Source organism: Ursus americanus, chromosome 7 (assembly GCF_024610735.1).
Source record: "Ursus americanus isolate L20-20 chromosome 7, mUrsAme1.1.p, whole genome shotgun sequence".
Classification (NCBI taxonomy): Eukaryota; Metazoa; Chordata; class Mammalia; order Carnivora; family Ursidae; genus Ursus; species Ursus americanus.
The window spans coordinates 65,769,008-65,783,839 of NC_142133.1; the positions used below are offsets into that span (position 1 = coordinate 65,769,008).

The window sequence follows — 14,832 nt, forward strand, 5'->3', positions numbered from 1 at the left end:
GAGAATGGCACAGCACGTGACACGCAGTAAATATGTAAGGAGCACCAGTTTCCCCCTTGGGTCCAAGGGAAAATGGGGATGAGTCGAGGTGCCTAGAGGTCTGGGTCCCTAGGAGGCGCTTCATGAATGGGTAAGTGATGTGTTGCTGGCTGGGCTCTAGGCAGTGCCGATGTTCCTGGAATAAAGGGCAAAGTGCAGGAAAGGAAGTTGGGGGCTTCGAGAGGACACAGGGCCTTCGAGATGCTTCTGTTTGGACGTTGTGATCTTTAAAGACTCACTGAGCATCACAGAGGGAGAGTAGCCACCCCTGGGTTGGGGAGCGAGCTCCTTTCCTCCTTTCCGTTTATATCCATTGAGGCAAAGTGAGGGGCAAAATCCAGCAAGTGCTGTTGCTCAGATGTGTTGATGGAAGAGAAATTGTTGTCTTGAGGCAAAGACATACATCCTACAGAGTTCACAGAGGAACATGTTCCCAGGGTGCCCCGGGGTGGGCGGCCCCAAACAGCTGCAAAGCAGTCCCAACACTCGACTCAGGGAGCCCCTCCTGCTCACAGACAGGAAGGCTGCTGAAACAGCAGTAGGGAGCTGGGGGGCTGTGACAAGCAGGGGCGCTCAGCTCCCGGTAGCTCCCGAAGCTGTCCCGTGCCTGGTCTGCCCCGGGTGACCTCATCACATTAGTCAGGCTTTCCTGCTTTGCACCAACTGCCGTTCAAGGACAGGTACAGACCGTGTTTTAAGAGATTTTTATATTGGCTCTTTGGAACTTTGTTTGCATTTTCCACAGAAAAACGTATAAACTGCTGTTAGGTCCCCAGCCTGAGCCACAAGTTGGCGCCGCTCCTGGTGCCCCCGGCGTCAAAGTAAAGAAACGGACCCTGTGGCAGCATGGGGAGCCCTAAGTACCTTCCTGCCCCAGGGAAAACCCTTGGCCACCAGCTATCTTCCCTCCGATTTGATGCCCTGTGAGAGAACAGGGCGCCCCTCCCCCATGCTACTGTTCTCCTTTTTTGGGGGGAGGGAGGGCTTGCAAGGGACAAGGAGGAAGGGCTCTGATGTCTTCCTCTGTCCCTTCTGCCCCATCTATGCACATCTGCTCCACTTCCTATTGACCCAGCAAAAGCCTTGACCTCTTCACTGGTTTCCATAAAAACTCCACTTAGGCCAGCCCCTGTCTGGATTTGGGCTGGCACTGCAGAAGGGGTAGGTAGGTCCCGGGAAGGGTCGCATCTTGGAGGATTCGCCTTCACTGCTTCTCCTCTCTCCCTCTTCCACCTGTCCCCCTCACCGTCCACAGCCTAGAGGGCCTCTTGGGGTACCCATGTCTCCCTCCTCCTTTCGCCATCCAGACCTCCCCGAGCACAGGGGTCTTCCCGCTCACAGGACCCACCTCCCCGTACGCCAGCTGCTCTAGTATCCGTGGCACTGTTTTCCTCATTATCTTCGTAACTCAACAAAACGGCAGAGCTACGGGATTGACCTAGAGGGTCATTCGTTTGACACCAACGCTTTATTTGGTACTCCGGGAGAAGTGGTTTTCATCAGAAGGTCTAAGGCGGTAAATGGAAACATTTCCGAAGTAAATCTGGCAGAAATTGGAAGAGGGAAGTGAGGGGGGAAAGCATTTGAAGGACACGTTTGCAGGAGAGACACTTTGTCACAGGTAGAATTGACCGTGTGTAGTGAGTTCAGACAAGGGAGGGTCTGCCGTGGGTTGGGGGTGATGTAAGCTGCCTGCCTCTGGGGGAGCCTGGCCACAGCCTGAGGGATGGAGGGGGAGCGGAGGGAAGGGAGAGGGGAAAAGGAAGCTTTGTGAGATATCCTTGCAGAGCAAATGTTTGCCAGTTGGGCGTTTGCCCTGGGCTGAGGCTGGAGGCTGCCCATCTCCGTACAAACCCTGTCCCCACCCACATCCTTGTTTGGGTGGGATCCACCTGTGGCTTCTGGGGGGGGGGGATGCGGTGGGGAGGGGGCAGCATCTGATGTCATGTCTCTGCCATTGATTAGCGCTGTGACTTTGACCGGGTCACTTAGTGTAGTCTAAGGGTTGGCTACATAAAAGCCACCTGGGCAGCTTTTAAGCTACAGATTCTGGGGTCCTACCCCTACACGAGCCGACTCAGAAAGCCCATGATCGGGGTCATGGATGCGAATTTCGGTGAATGGTCCCTGTGGGCCCACCTAGCCAGTGGGTGTGCTAGTGTCTTTGTGAGTCTCTAGCCTCAGCCCCCCAAATGAGGTCATGCATCAGCTGGCACTCAATGTACCAGTCCCTTTCACACCTCCTCTCCTCCCCAGACTGCTCTCCCTTGAGTCCCCTGGAGATTGCATGCAGAGGTGATGCCTCTGGCCGCAGTCAGCAGTGATCCTGAGGAAATGCTGGGCCACGGGCACCCCCTGGAGCCAGAACTAACATTTCCACTCTCCCCACCAGCGGGGGGGGGGGGGGGTGCACTCCTGGCACACACGTGGGCCCCGGAGGCATCTTCGCTTGGGAACTCAGCAGGTACAGCTCAGCCAGGGCCTGGAGCTGCTGGTGATGCTGATGCAGGGGACGGCGAAGTTGGGGGTAGCTGGTGTTTATTGGGGGCCTGCCAGTAACAGGTGTTTTGCAAATATGATCTCATTCGACCCCCATAAAACCCCATGAGCAAAATTACGATTCTGCCCATTTTACAGATGGGAGCTGGAGGGGCCGCACGGTCTGCCTAAGGTCACATAGCTTGATTCTCTTGTTACTCTTGTTACCCAGGAATGTGGACATGGTTTGACGTGCTGTTAGGCATTCAAGCGTTGATCTCGAGCAGTTAAAAATGGGCTGTACGAATGTGAGTAGACATTAACCTATAAAACGGCTAAGTTCGTCTCTCCTGTAATGGGTGTTGGTAAGCCAGTGAGGGACAACTGGTCTTTTGGGTCCCCCCCCCCATTTCTTCTTATTTTTTCTCTGCTGCTTGGGCAAGTTGCACTTGAGATTGTGTAAACCTCAAGAGCTGCAGATACCAAAATCTTGTAGATGTCAAACAAAATTATTCTACCAGCTTTTTAGAGTCAGTCTGACTCCAGAGCCTCTGCTCCTTCTGTTCTCTACCTTGAGATTCCCACCGCATGATGCCAGGCCCCTGGGCCACCCCCAACACAATACAGTCCCCTGAGCTCCTCTGTGCTAGCAGGTATCTCTTCTGGAAGTTTCCTCAAGGCAGTCACAGGTACCTGTGGGCCTGAAATCTGGGGAGAGACTGGGCTGGTGGGTCTGAGCCAGGTTCAAGCCACGTGGTCCCATGGATGTTTAATAATATTTAACATTTTTACTGCCTTTCTCCCCTATTTGTTCCATTAGCGATCTGCCTCCAGCTGCCGGCAGGACACATCGTCAGCCTGTCCCTGCCAACCCATCTGTCACTAGGAGACAGCTCCCATACGGGCCTCTCTGTTTTTAGACTTCAGGAAGGTTGAACATCTAAAACACAGAGACTGTCCCTTTTTTATAAACAACTGGCCTGGCCAGCTGAGGAGTGTATTCACCTAAGTGAATTTTTCATCCCTCACACTCCCTGTCCCCAAGTCCCCTTAAATGGAAATGTCAGGCTTCTCTCCACCTGGTGAAGATCATACAGACCAGTCTGGGCTTTTGAGAGGTTTGAGGGTCTGGGTTAAGCCCCACTGTTGCTCTCTCCTACATAACATTTTTATCCATCCAGCCAAAACCCGGGCAGTCTGCAAAAGGGGAGGAAGGGGCTGGAGGCCATGTGGAGAAAAAGGAAGGGGAGCCCTGTTGCCTGGCCTTGTTTCCTAGTCCCCTCCCCAGAGCACCCCCCAGAGTCCCACCACATCTTGCTCCTTGCCCCATCTGGCCTTGGCGCCTGCCCTGTCGCTGTCTCCTGGCTGGTTTCTCTTCCTGGGCCCTCTGTCAGTCCTTCCTCATAGCAACACTACCCCTCCAAGCTCTTGTCATTTGACTTTGCTTCGTACTTGATTCAGACATGTCTACCCCACCTGTTCCTGAAGGTAATTATTTAAGTGCCTAGGCTGAGTCCCATAAAGGACATTTGGGGGATCCCGGGAACTTGTTCAGTGCCTGGTGTACAGTAACTCACCTTATGCATTTGCTACAAGGACTTGAAGTTCAGGTTCATGAGTTTTGTGCCCTGCATCCCTAGCTGAGAAGCCATATCCTTTGGCTCCACTGGTTTTTTCTCCGAGCAACTGCCAAGTGTCAGGGACTTGGGACTCAGGGTAATACCTCAAACCCTGCTTGCTTTGTGTGTGCAGAAATGTGAATTTGAGAAATTTTCTTGGGAAAAAAATACCCAACAGAGTTAAGAGTAGCAGTGCAGACAAAGCATCGAATTAGGAGTTTGCATTCTCCTTCTCTGGCTTCAGTTTCCTCTCTGTAAAACGGAGTGGTGATATCCATCCGGCCACGTGCCTGTGAGATCATCGCAGCCCAAACCAACAGCTTACACACAGTAGGTGCTCAACCATGCTGGGTTTGAGCTCTGACTGAGCAACTTCAACTCAACACTGCCACCTTCTGGCAGAGTTATTCTAGTGCTGAAGGGTGCAGGGGTTCAGACCCAGAACTGGGAATTCCTCCTGGGCAATGGGTCAAAGGAAGAGAAACCTTCCGTGAAAGTTTCTCAGTTCAGCCCAGAAGCTCCATCCACCTGTGGCTTCCAGCCACTGCCCCTTGGTGACAAGCTCCTTCACGTCCTCGGGGGCCACTTCCTAGGGGCAAGGAGCCCAGGGTTAGAATGGGCTCCACCTGATAGACCTGGAATTCCTGACACTCTTTTCCTCCAGTGACCAACTCCCACTCTTGGGTGAAGGGCCTTTTTTTAAATTATTATTTAAATAAACATTTACGTCCTTTATTTTCTAATATAAGCACTTAATGCTGTTTCTTTCCTTATACACGATGCTTGCACTGAATACCACAAATTTTGATAGCTTGTTTTTGTTTTCATTTAGATCAAATTATTTTCTCATTTCTTGTGTGACTTTTTTGACTTTGAGGGTCTTCAAGATACCTTTCTGTTACTGATTTCTAATTTAATTTTGTTGTGGTCAGAGAACATATTTTGTATGATTTATATCTTTTAATATTTATTGAGACTTTCTCTATATCCTAAAATATGATCTATCTTGGTAAACACGCCAAGTGCACCTGAGAAAAATATGTATACCGCTGCGTAAGGCAGAGGGCTCTATAAAACGCTGAGTAAGTCAAGTTGGTTGGTAGTCTTCTATTTCCTTAACGAGTTTTTGGTCTATCGTTCTATCAACTATTGACAGAAGCATATTGAAATTTCTAGCTCTATATGTGGATTTGTCTCTTTGAAAAGAATTTAAAATGAGAAAAAGTTCTTTCATATTTACTCACGTATTTATCATTTCTGGTGTTCTTCATTCCTTTGTGTAGATCCAGGTTTCCTTCTGGTATTTTCCTTCTTCCCGAAGGACTTCCTTTAATCTTTTTGTAGCCCTGGTCTGCAGATGAATTTCGCAGCTTTTGTTTGGGAAAAATGTCTTTTGCCTTTAGGTTTGAAGGATATTTTTGCTGGGTATAGAATAATAGCATGAGAGCCTTTTTTTTTTTTTCTTCTTCCTCTCCGAGTTAAAGATACTGCTCCGTATTTTTTGGCTTGCTTAGTTTCATTTTTATCTCTGTTCCTCCATATGTATGCGTTCCACCCCACCCCCACCAAAAAATATTTTCCCCTTTATCGCTGGTTTTTAGCAGACTGATTATGCTGTGCCCTGATGTGGTTTTCTTCAAGTTTCTTCTGCTTCCGTTTTATTAAGCTTCTTGAATCGATGGGTATACAGTTTTCCTCATCATGCTTTCCTCTACCTTTTAGAACATATTAGCATATTTATTATTGTCTTAATGTTTGTGCCTGCTCATTCTATCAGTATCATTTCTGGATCTGTTTTTTTATTAGTTGTTTTTCCTACAGGTTGTGGGTCTTATTTTCCTACCTTCTCACAGGACTGCCAACTTTTAATTGGATACTGAATATTGTAAACTTTATATCATTTGGTACTTAATTTTGTCGTATTCATTTATATGTTACTGAGTTTTGTTCTTGGATGTAGTTGTGCATTGAAATGAGTTCAATCCTTTCAAGGCTTGCTTTTAAGATTTATCAAGGCGAGTATTGCATATCTTTATTACATAACCATGGTACACTTATCAAAACTGATAATAAATTAAAATTGGTGGGACACTACAAACTAAATCACAAACTTCATTCGGATTTCACCAGTTTTCTTATTTATGTCCTTTATCTGTTCTAGTAGCCACTCCAGGCTCCCACATTGCCTTTAGTCTCCCCTAATCTGTGACAGTTTCTCAGTCTTGTCTTTCATAATTTTTTGGAGAGCACTGGCCAGTTATTTTTGTAGAACCTCCCTCAGTTTGGGTCTGTCCGATGTGTTTTCTTGCTTAGACTGGGGTTATGGATTTGTACAACAAATACCACAGAGGTGATGTGCCCTATCTCATCACATCATATCAAGGAATACATGATACTGACATGACCTATTACTGGTGATGTTAACCTTGGTCACTTAATTAAGGTGGTGTTTCCGGATTTCTCCACTGTAAAGTTACTTAGTGGATAGAGCTAGAAAATATATGCATGTATAGTAACTCAAATATACTACACACCAGTATTTATTTTTGTATATATCACATCTAGACTTCCCCTCTTGCGTATTTGTAACTTCTTGTGACAATGAGAAACTTGGTTCCTATTATTTGTTATTTATTTGTCTATCTGTTCAACCCCAGTATCCGTGTAGTTTCAGAATTGCCAACCCACACACACCCCTGTGAGAAACAAATTTGCTAGCCGGGCTCAGGGTTGGTTTGTGGCTCTTTTTGTCTTTAGACTATGTATCCAGTAAAACCACCATTTTCCAAAGTTATTTGGTTAGCTCCTCTTTCCAAATTCCTTCCAGTGAGGTTTTTGTCATACATTTAAAACACAGTTACTTTTATTTGTCATGGTCCCCATTTCATCCTAGGTTTACTAGCATCTTGGGTCCTTAAAACTTTTTAAATTTTTTATTTGCATCCTATAAACTTCACTCATTGTGGGTATGGTTCTATGGGTTTAAACAAATGCGTAGAGGTGTGGCTCAGCCACCACAGTACCACCATACGAACAGTTCCATCACCTTAAAAATTTCTTTGTGAGTCTCCTTTGTTGTTATTTCCTTCCCTTCCCCCAACCACTGACAACCACCTGTTTTCCATCCCTATAGTTTTGCATTTTCCAGAATGTCATACAAATGGGCTCGTACAGTATGTTGTCTTTTGGATCTGACTTCTTTTACTTAGCAGAACACATCTAGGAATTATCCACACTGTTGCATGAATCAATACTTTGTTCCTACTTATTGCTGAGGAGTATTCCAGTACATGAATATACCAGAGTTTGTCTATCTATTCGCCTTGTTGAAGTAATATTGATTGCTGTGGCTTGCCTTTTCACTTCCTTAATAATGTCTTTTAAACAACATAAGTTCTTATTTTCATATACTCCAATTTATGGATTTTTTCCCCTTCATGATCAAAGCCTTTTCTATATTGTTAAAGAATTTTTGCCTCAAGGTCATGAAGATGTTCTCCTATGTTTTTGTCTACACGTTTTACTATTGGTTTTCCATGTTAGATCTATGATCAATCTGGAATTGATTTTTGTGTATGGTGTGAGGTAGGAATCAACCCAACACCACTTACTGAAAAGACCTTCCTTCCATTCTTTTGCAATGTGATCTTTGTTATAAATCAAGTAGCCATATATGTGTCGGTCTGTTTCCAGAATTTTTATTATGGCCATTGGTCTGTCTTTCCTTGTGCCAGCTACACTGTATCAATTACTAAAGCTATAGCAAGATCTTGATATCTAGGAGTATAAGTGCTTCCGCCTTGTTCCCCTTCTTTAGAATTGTTTTGGCTGTTCTTGGCCCTTTGTGTTTTCAATTTCCATATAAAGTTTAGAATCATCTTGTTAATTTCTGCAAAAACATCAGCTGGAAGACTTTAACTAGAACTGTATTAACTCTGCAGATCAATTTGGGAAGAATCAACATCTTAATTAAGTTGAACCTTCCAATCCATAAATATGGTATATCTGGGGGAAAGTTTTTAAAGGCACTAAAACACAAACGATTTCTTACACCCTTCTCCCAGGATATGTGGTCTGTTCAACCAATCTTATGCAACTATGAGAGGTCTTTTGGGCAGCAGCTTGCTCAGTGAGAGTCTGCATAAGTAACCTCAGGCCTCCACTCAAGATCCAGAAAGAACTGGCCTCTTATGTACCCCTCCCAGCCGACCCCTCCATCTACTCCTTTCCTAGACAGATGCTTTACATCTGTTTAAAATTTTTAAAATACAAACATTAATCGTATACTTTTGGCAAGAGTTGGTAGCAGACAAAATGAACAAATGAAGCATTAGTTTAAAACAACAAACCCTAAAAATTAAGACAGTTTAGTTGGCAGTGAGAAGTTTTAAATGAAATAATGCTGTCTGATCCTTTTTAAAAAAACAAGATCTTAAAAATCAAACCTCATCGGCAACGTCACTGCTGAGTCACTAGCGTATTTTTGTATGAATTTTTCCAGCAACTGTAAAAAGCTCCTTTTGACTGTGTACTAGTTGGAAAAATGGTGAGGAGATATTTTTAAGCTAAGTCCAAATATTTTCCCTCTGACTTTCATCTTCAAATCAGATCTCTTGTTCAATAACTTTGAGAAGATCTTTTTAAAAAAATGTTAGTTTTTTGGCAGGGACTGCAATCTTTTTATTGTCAACAAACTGTAGTTTCTGTTTCAAAAAAAAAAAAAAATCCCCAGCATTTGGGGTTTATTTTCATCTTCTTTAGTTTTGTCATACAGAGATGGAGATTGACTACTGAGTCACCTGTGTAAATGTCTATACTGGCGTATGTTTATATTCACTTGTTCAGAACGCCTTCAGGCTGGGGTGTGTATTATTCTTGAAATGGAAGCGTTGCTTTGTCAATTGTCATCTTCTTCCTCTCTGGGGATTGAAGGCTTCTAAATGAGTGTGAGATTTAATGCAGACTATAACTCTCTGGATAGGTCCCAAAATTTATTGGTTCAGATTTCAGATTGTTAAAGTAATAGCAACACAATGTGGAACACAGTACTTGAACTGTGACCACGCATGAGCCTTGCTCCCTCTCTGGCCTCTCCCCCAGCTGTTCTGCGGCTGGGCTGGATGCAAGAACACCAGCTAAGCTTGCGCTTAGCTCTGGGTGGAGAGCAGGGCCAGGCATGGAGGCAGCCTCTCCTGGGCCCTTTGAAACTATCCTTGCAGCCCTGGCATCATCCCTTTGCACAGAGCTGCACATGTGCTCAGGAGACCTCGCCACAGGGGACGTCTGTGCCCTGGGATCTCCCTCCAGGAAGGGAGGAGGCAGCAAACCTGGGAGAGGGGGAAGCTGCCATTGCTGGAACAGAGACAGGCCAGGGACACCCTCCTGGCACGTGCCCGCTAGGCCTCACAAAGAACCGTACCAGCCGCCCCTCGGCCCCCAGGGCCTAGAAACAGCTCTGGTGACCCGGGGCCCTGCATGTCATCTGCCCTGCCATCTGCTCACTCCTCCCCCACTCCTTCCCTCTGGCCCCTCCACCCTTCCCAAGCCTACCCACTTCCTGCTGCCTCTGCCTTATTCTCTCGGCTTCTCCCTCCCGCAGTGTTTGCTTGCACTGTCCCCTCCAGGGCTGCTCCCTCTCAGGACAGCCACTACCCACCAGAAGGCTGGAGGTGGAGCTCTCACAGGCAGGGGCCACGGCTTTGACTTCAAGCTAGCCTCTGTTTTGGCACTTTGCGTCAAAAAAAAATTTTTTTTAATTGAAGTAAGCCTTTTAAGAGGTTCCAGTTCCAAGGTTTTCTTCATTTAATGGTCACATGTTCTGCCTCCTCCACCACCTTTTCTTTTATGTTTGTTTGCCACAAGGGACCATAGTGGAAAGTGTGCCAGGAAGACTCAGGAGACCTGGGTCCTAGGCTGAGTGACCTTGGGCAAGTCACTCCCTCCCCCCCCCCCCCGACTCCCCACTCTGGGGCCTCTTTTCCACATCCCTGATTTATGAGGGGCTTAGTCTAGATCAGAGATCACCAGCTACCTTTGATCATGCCTACCCAGCGATTAAAAATATGGGGAGCACGCACCCATAATATGTGTATATTCAGACTCTGTCTCTTTACTACAATACCAGTATGTTATGATACAAACATGCAAAATAAAACATTTCAAAGATTTTATTTGTTTGTCAGAGAGAGAGAGCACAAGCAGGGGGAGCAGCAGGCAGAGGGAGAAGCACCCTCCCCGCTGAGCAGGGAGCCCGATTTGGGACTCCATCCCAGGACCCTGGGATCATGACTTCAGCCGAAGGCAGACGCTCAACCGACTGAGCCACCCAGGTGTCCCACAAAATAAAACATTTTAAAGCTAAATATTATATAAATTAAATAAACATAAAATACCTTAAAAATAGATTCCCCTTTCATTTCTAGAACAAAATTTCCTCCTCTCACCATTGTATCATTGGCTTGTAATTAATAACAATGGTACAAGGGAAAGCAGTATGGTTGGACGTGCTTCATTATTCTTTAAAATCTTGCTTTAACACTTGGAGATCGAGCTATTCGGGGGTCTGGTTCTAGTTGAGTCTATTTTTAGTGGCTGTCATAGCTGGTCCAAAGAGAACAAACGTATCATTGGCTGCATGTATTAAATTATGGCACTCATTTTCAATCCCATCTGCCAATTAAAGGCTTTTTATCGAAATGAAGCTCGTAGATGTCCATCTGCCCTTATGTCACTCAGTGGCTCTTACAAGATAATTGGAAAAACACTGCATTTTTATATTTTTAACAAATGGACTCAAAACCCACTGACACTCTCCATTTGGATGATTTTCAAACAGATTTAGAAAAATCTGTTTCTAAGATTTTCAAGTATGCACATAGAGGCATTATTTTAAGTGACTTCACATGTTTTCAACAACAAAAATCTGATATTCAAAATAGTTTCTCCAAAGCAGGAGTTCTTTGGAAAAGCAAGTGCTTTTCTCCCTCATTGCTGAAATGAGTCACCTCTACCTCGAAGAGTCAGAAGAATTCGAGTTCATTTTTCAGTGGATATCTGCCAACAGTCACTTGTCATCATAAAATGCTCAGCAAATTTGGAACGTTTGTCTTTTTGTACAAGAAACACATATAATTCCTCTTAAAGTTTGATAGCTCCTTTAAGCGCTCTGCCAAGAGATAACCAGCAAACCTCTATGTGGTTCAAAAGATTTTCAAAGTCACTTCCCTTCTGATTACAAATCATTGTCTATGTTTTACTATGCTTTAAACTCTTAAAAAAAAAAATTACCCACACCAATGCATCCGGTATCACTTTGTGTACTTTGGGTCTTAACCTTTTGACTGGTAACCTGCAGGAAGTTTCGTGGGGCATTGGTTTCACAGGTGTGGCCATCCCTGCACCCTTACCCAGAATCCTTTTCATCCTGGAGCAGCCACTCCATTAGTGATAACACCCAGACAGTTTCTCCCATAGCTGGTGTTTTCATTAAGGGAGTAATGTACTGTTCAGTCAATATCGCCTCTTTCCATTAGTCGCTCACAGAAATGTGGTTCTTCATGTATTTTATTCTCGAAACAGAATCTAGGAAAACCATGTTAGAAGCATCTGTACTTGTCATCCAACTATTTAGCGAACTTTCCACAGTGTGAAATTTGTTCTAATGCTTATTTCTCTACATGTTCAGCAATATTTCCCCCACATCTTCCGATAGTATCTGTGGTCACTACATTGTGTCCTATGCACTATTCCTGCTACCACCAGCTTCCACACCAGCTGCCTCCTTCCCAATCTCTGTAAGGCAAGTGGTGTGTGTATGTGTGTGTAGATAGCAGAGTCACGTGACATGTGCCAAAGAGAGAGTGGATTGGCTTCCTGGCTGCCCTCCCCTCCCCCCCCCCATCACTCCTAGCAAAGCCAAGCGTGGAGATGGGCCCCCAGGGAAGGGAAGACTGGTATCTCTTTCCCTGGTTGGGTGTATGTTTAGGCTCACTTCTTGCTGGTCTGCCTTGGCCCTGTCTGACCCCAGGAAATGAGAACCGAAGCTGGGACTTGAGCTACGTCTGACGAGATGCTCACCATTTCTCCTACCAAATAGAGGACAACTTGTATTTTAAGTAGCAGAGGATCTGCCCTGACGTTTTCTGGTTGATCACCCGCACTTGCATTATAAGCATTATCTTCAATTGTATTTTCTTTGCAGGAATCTTGTTAAGCCACCATTTGCGAGAGTTAATTGAGTTAAAATTGGGCCAAGTAGTTTGTGAAGCCACTCAGCTAGATACACGTGACCTGGAATACATCGCAGCAGATAGCTCTTATCAGCATTCATTTGACACCATCACGATAAGCTTTCCAGGGGGTGGGGGTGTAGAGGTGAAAGGGTGGAGGGGCAGACCCTGCAGGAGCTTGTTTGGAAGTTTTATCAAGGCAGCCCAGATTCTCCCAGCCCCTGGCCACTCCGCGGACATATATGTGTATATATATGTGAGAGTAACCCCGTCACCTAGGGACCTTATTTACAACGTAGATTCCTAGGTGTATTCGTTTGCTAAGGCTGGGGTGACAAAGTGCCACAATTATGTGGCCTAAACAACAGAAATTTACTGTCTCACTTCTAGAGCCTAGCAAGCTGAGAGCAAGGCTTCTGCAGGGTTGGTTTCTGCAGAGGGCTATGAGGAAGGATCTGTTCCATGCCTCTCTCCTAACGTTAGGTGGCGGGCCAGCAATCATTCCTTGGCTTGTAGATGCCTCACACCCACCCCTGCCTTTATCTCCTCGAGTGCATGTCTCTGTGTGCAAATTTCCCCTTTTAATAAGGAAACAAGTCAAACTGGATTAGGGGCCCACCCCACTTTGTATGCCCTCACCTTAACCAATTATATCTATAAGACCCTGTTTCCAAATGAGGTGACATTCTGAGGTATGAGGGGTTAAGTCTTCAACATACAAATTTGGGGGACAGACACAATTCATGCATGATGCTGGGCTACACCTCAGACCTTCCAAAACAGAATCGCTGAGGGTGGGAGCTCACACTTCATGCTCTTAACAAGGAACTTGGGTACCTTGTTTTCTCACTAAACCTTGAGAGCTACATGGCCACCAGAGGTGACAGAGAAGGTTCTCTCTCCCACCTCAAATACACAGGAGTACCAAATAAAACACAACCATAGGTATTAATATGTAGCTTAGTTCAAAAGAAATGAAGGAGAAATTTTCATGTGCCATAAATGGAGAGCTCAAAACCAGAGGGCTAAGCCTTGGCTGTTGCTGAGAAAACCCTAAGGAGTGTTAGACAAGGATACAGGCCCCTGGCAGGGCGTGGGGGAGTGCTGGGGCTCAAACACCCTTGAGGGAGGTAACAGGCCCATCGGGTACTTGAAGCAGAGGAACTAATCCTTTTGCATGAAGCGCAGAGCCTTGAAAATGTACCTTGTCAGTGAAAGTCATTGAAAGGAGGACTAGAAAAATCAACCAGAGATTTGTTTAAACTAATTAAAAATTGGGCAGATTGGCCATTCAGATCTGCTATGAGAACTCACAGAATCAAATAGCTTTCTTAGTTGAGGTGCATCTAAGGAAAAAGAATTTGGGTTGGTTGAGGGGAGGGATTGGGGTCATTCTAGAATACTACAGCAAAGTTGAGACCTGATAAAGCCTACCAGCAGGCAAGGAAGAGTTTAGAATAGGCAGGGCTGGGCCCCTGAGCAGCTGGGAGAAAGAAGTCCTGGTAGGGGAATGAATTAGACATACAGAAAGCAGAGAAGGGTGCCAGAGAGGAATTTGCTGTGCTTCTGATAGATACGTGAGGGCCAGGGAGGCATGAACCTGACATTGATGGGCCTCCTCATCCCCTCCTCTTCCTCTTCCACAGGTCAACCCTTTCAGAGACCGAATCTGCAAAGTGTTCTCCCACAACAATGTGTTCTCCTTTGAGGATGTGCTGGGCATGGCATCCGTGTTCAGTGAACAGGCCTGCCCCAGCCTGAAGATCGAGTATGCCTTTCGCATCTATGGTGGGTGACTAAGTGGTGGTGGGGGGTGGGGGGAGGTGCCATAGAGTAAAGACCAACCTGGAATCCATCAACATCAATTCACTGATGGGATGATGTTCCTTGGGATTCACTTGGGTGTTTATGGGTATTAACATGTTTCTTGAGTTCTATAGATTAAAAAAAATGGTGGTGAACTACTACTTCAATGGATAGATGCCCTCCCCTCCATGCCATCAGAGGCAAGTGGAGCCCCGGGTGTTGTATTTTGTGGTAGCAGTGTAGGCAGGCCAGATAGAGAGAGATTGAGGACTACATATGGGTATGAAGGAGCTATGCTGGTTTTGCAGAAATTCAGAAATTTAAACATCAGAACTAGCTTAGCCACTAAACGGCTGAGAAATCTTAGACAAATCATTTCATCTTTATGGGCCTCAGTTTCATCATCTTTAAAATGAGGTGTTTGAGGGAGATCATCTCTGAGGTCCTTTGACATTTTTTGGTCTCTGGTTTTGTCTGTAGCCATAAGACGCTGCTAAATTTCTGCTCTTCAGTGGGCTCATGTCCCCTAGCGCAGCTGAGATACCTGGAATTCTCAAAAGAAATTAAAAGGAAAGAAACAAAGAAATCTTGAGAAGTCTTCAAACAGACCATGTGCAAGGCTTTACGCTCATTGTGATAACTCCTTGGCCCCAAAGGACTTG

At 45.5% G+C, this 14,832-nt stretch overlaps 1 protein-coding gene across 2 annotated transcripts in view; it reads left to right on the forward strand.

The window, feature by feature from the left end:
- CIB4 (calcium and integrin binding family member 4) overlaps nucleotides 1-14,832 on the forward strand; it is a 46,572-nt gene that overhangs the window by 21,281 nt on the left and 10,459 nt on the right. The window contains exon 4 of one of the 2 annotated variants that reach the window (XM_045808898.2): nucleotides 14,011-14,152. In XM_045808898.2, the coding sequence (XP_045664854.1) occupies nucleotides 14,011-14,152 (142 nt within the window). The remainder of the gene's footprint in view (nucleotides 1-14,010; nucleotides 14,153-14,832) is intronic. The other variant, XM_087863213.1, reaches the window with a different exon arrangement.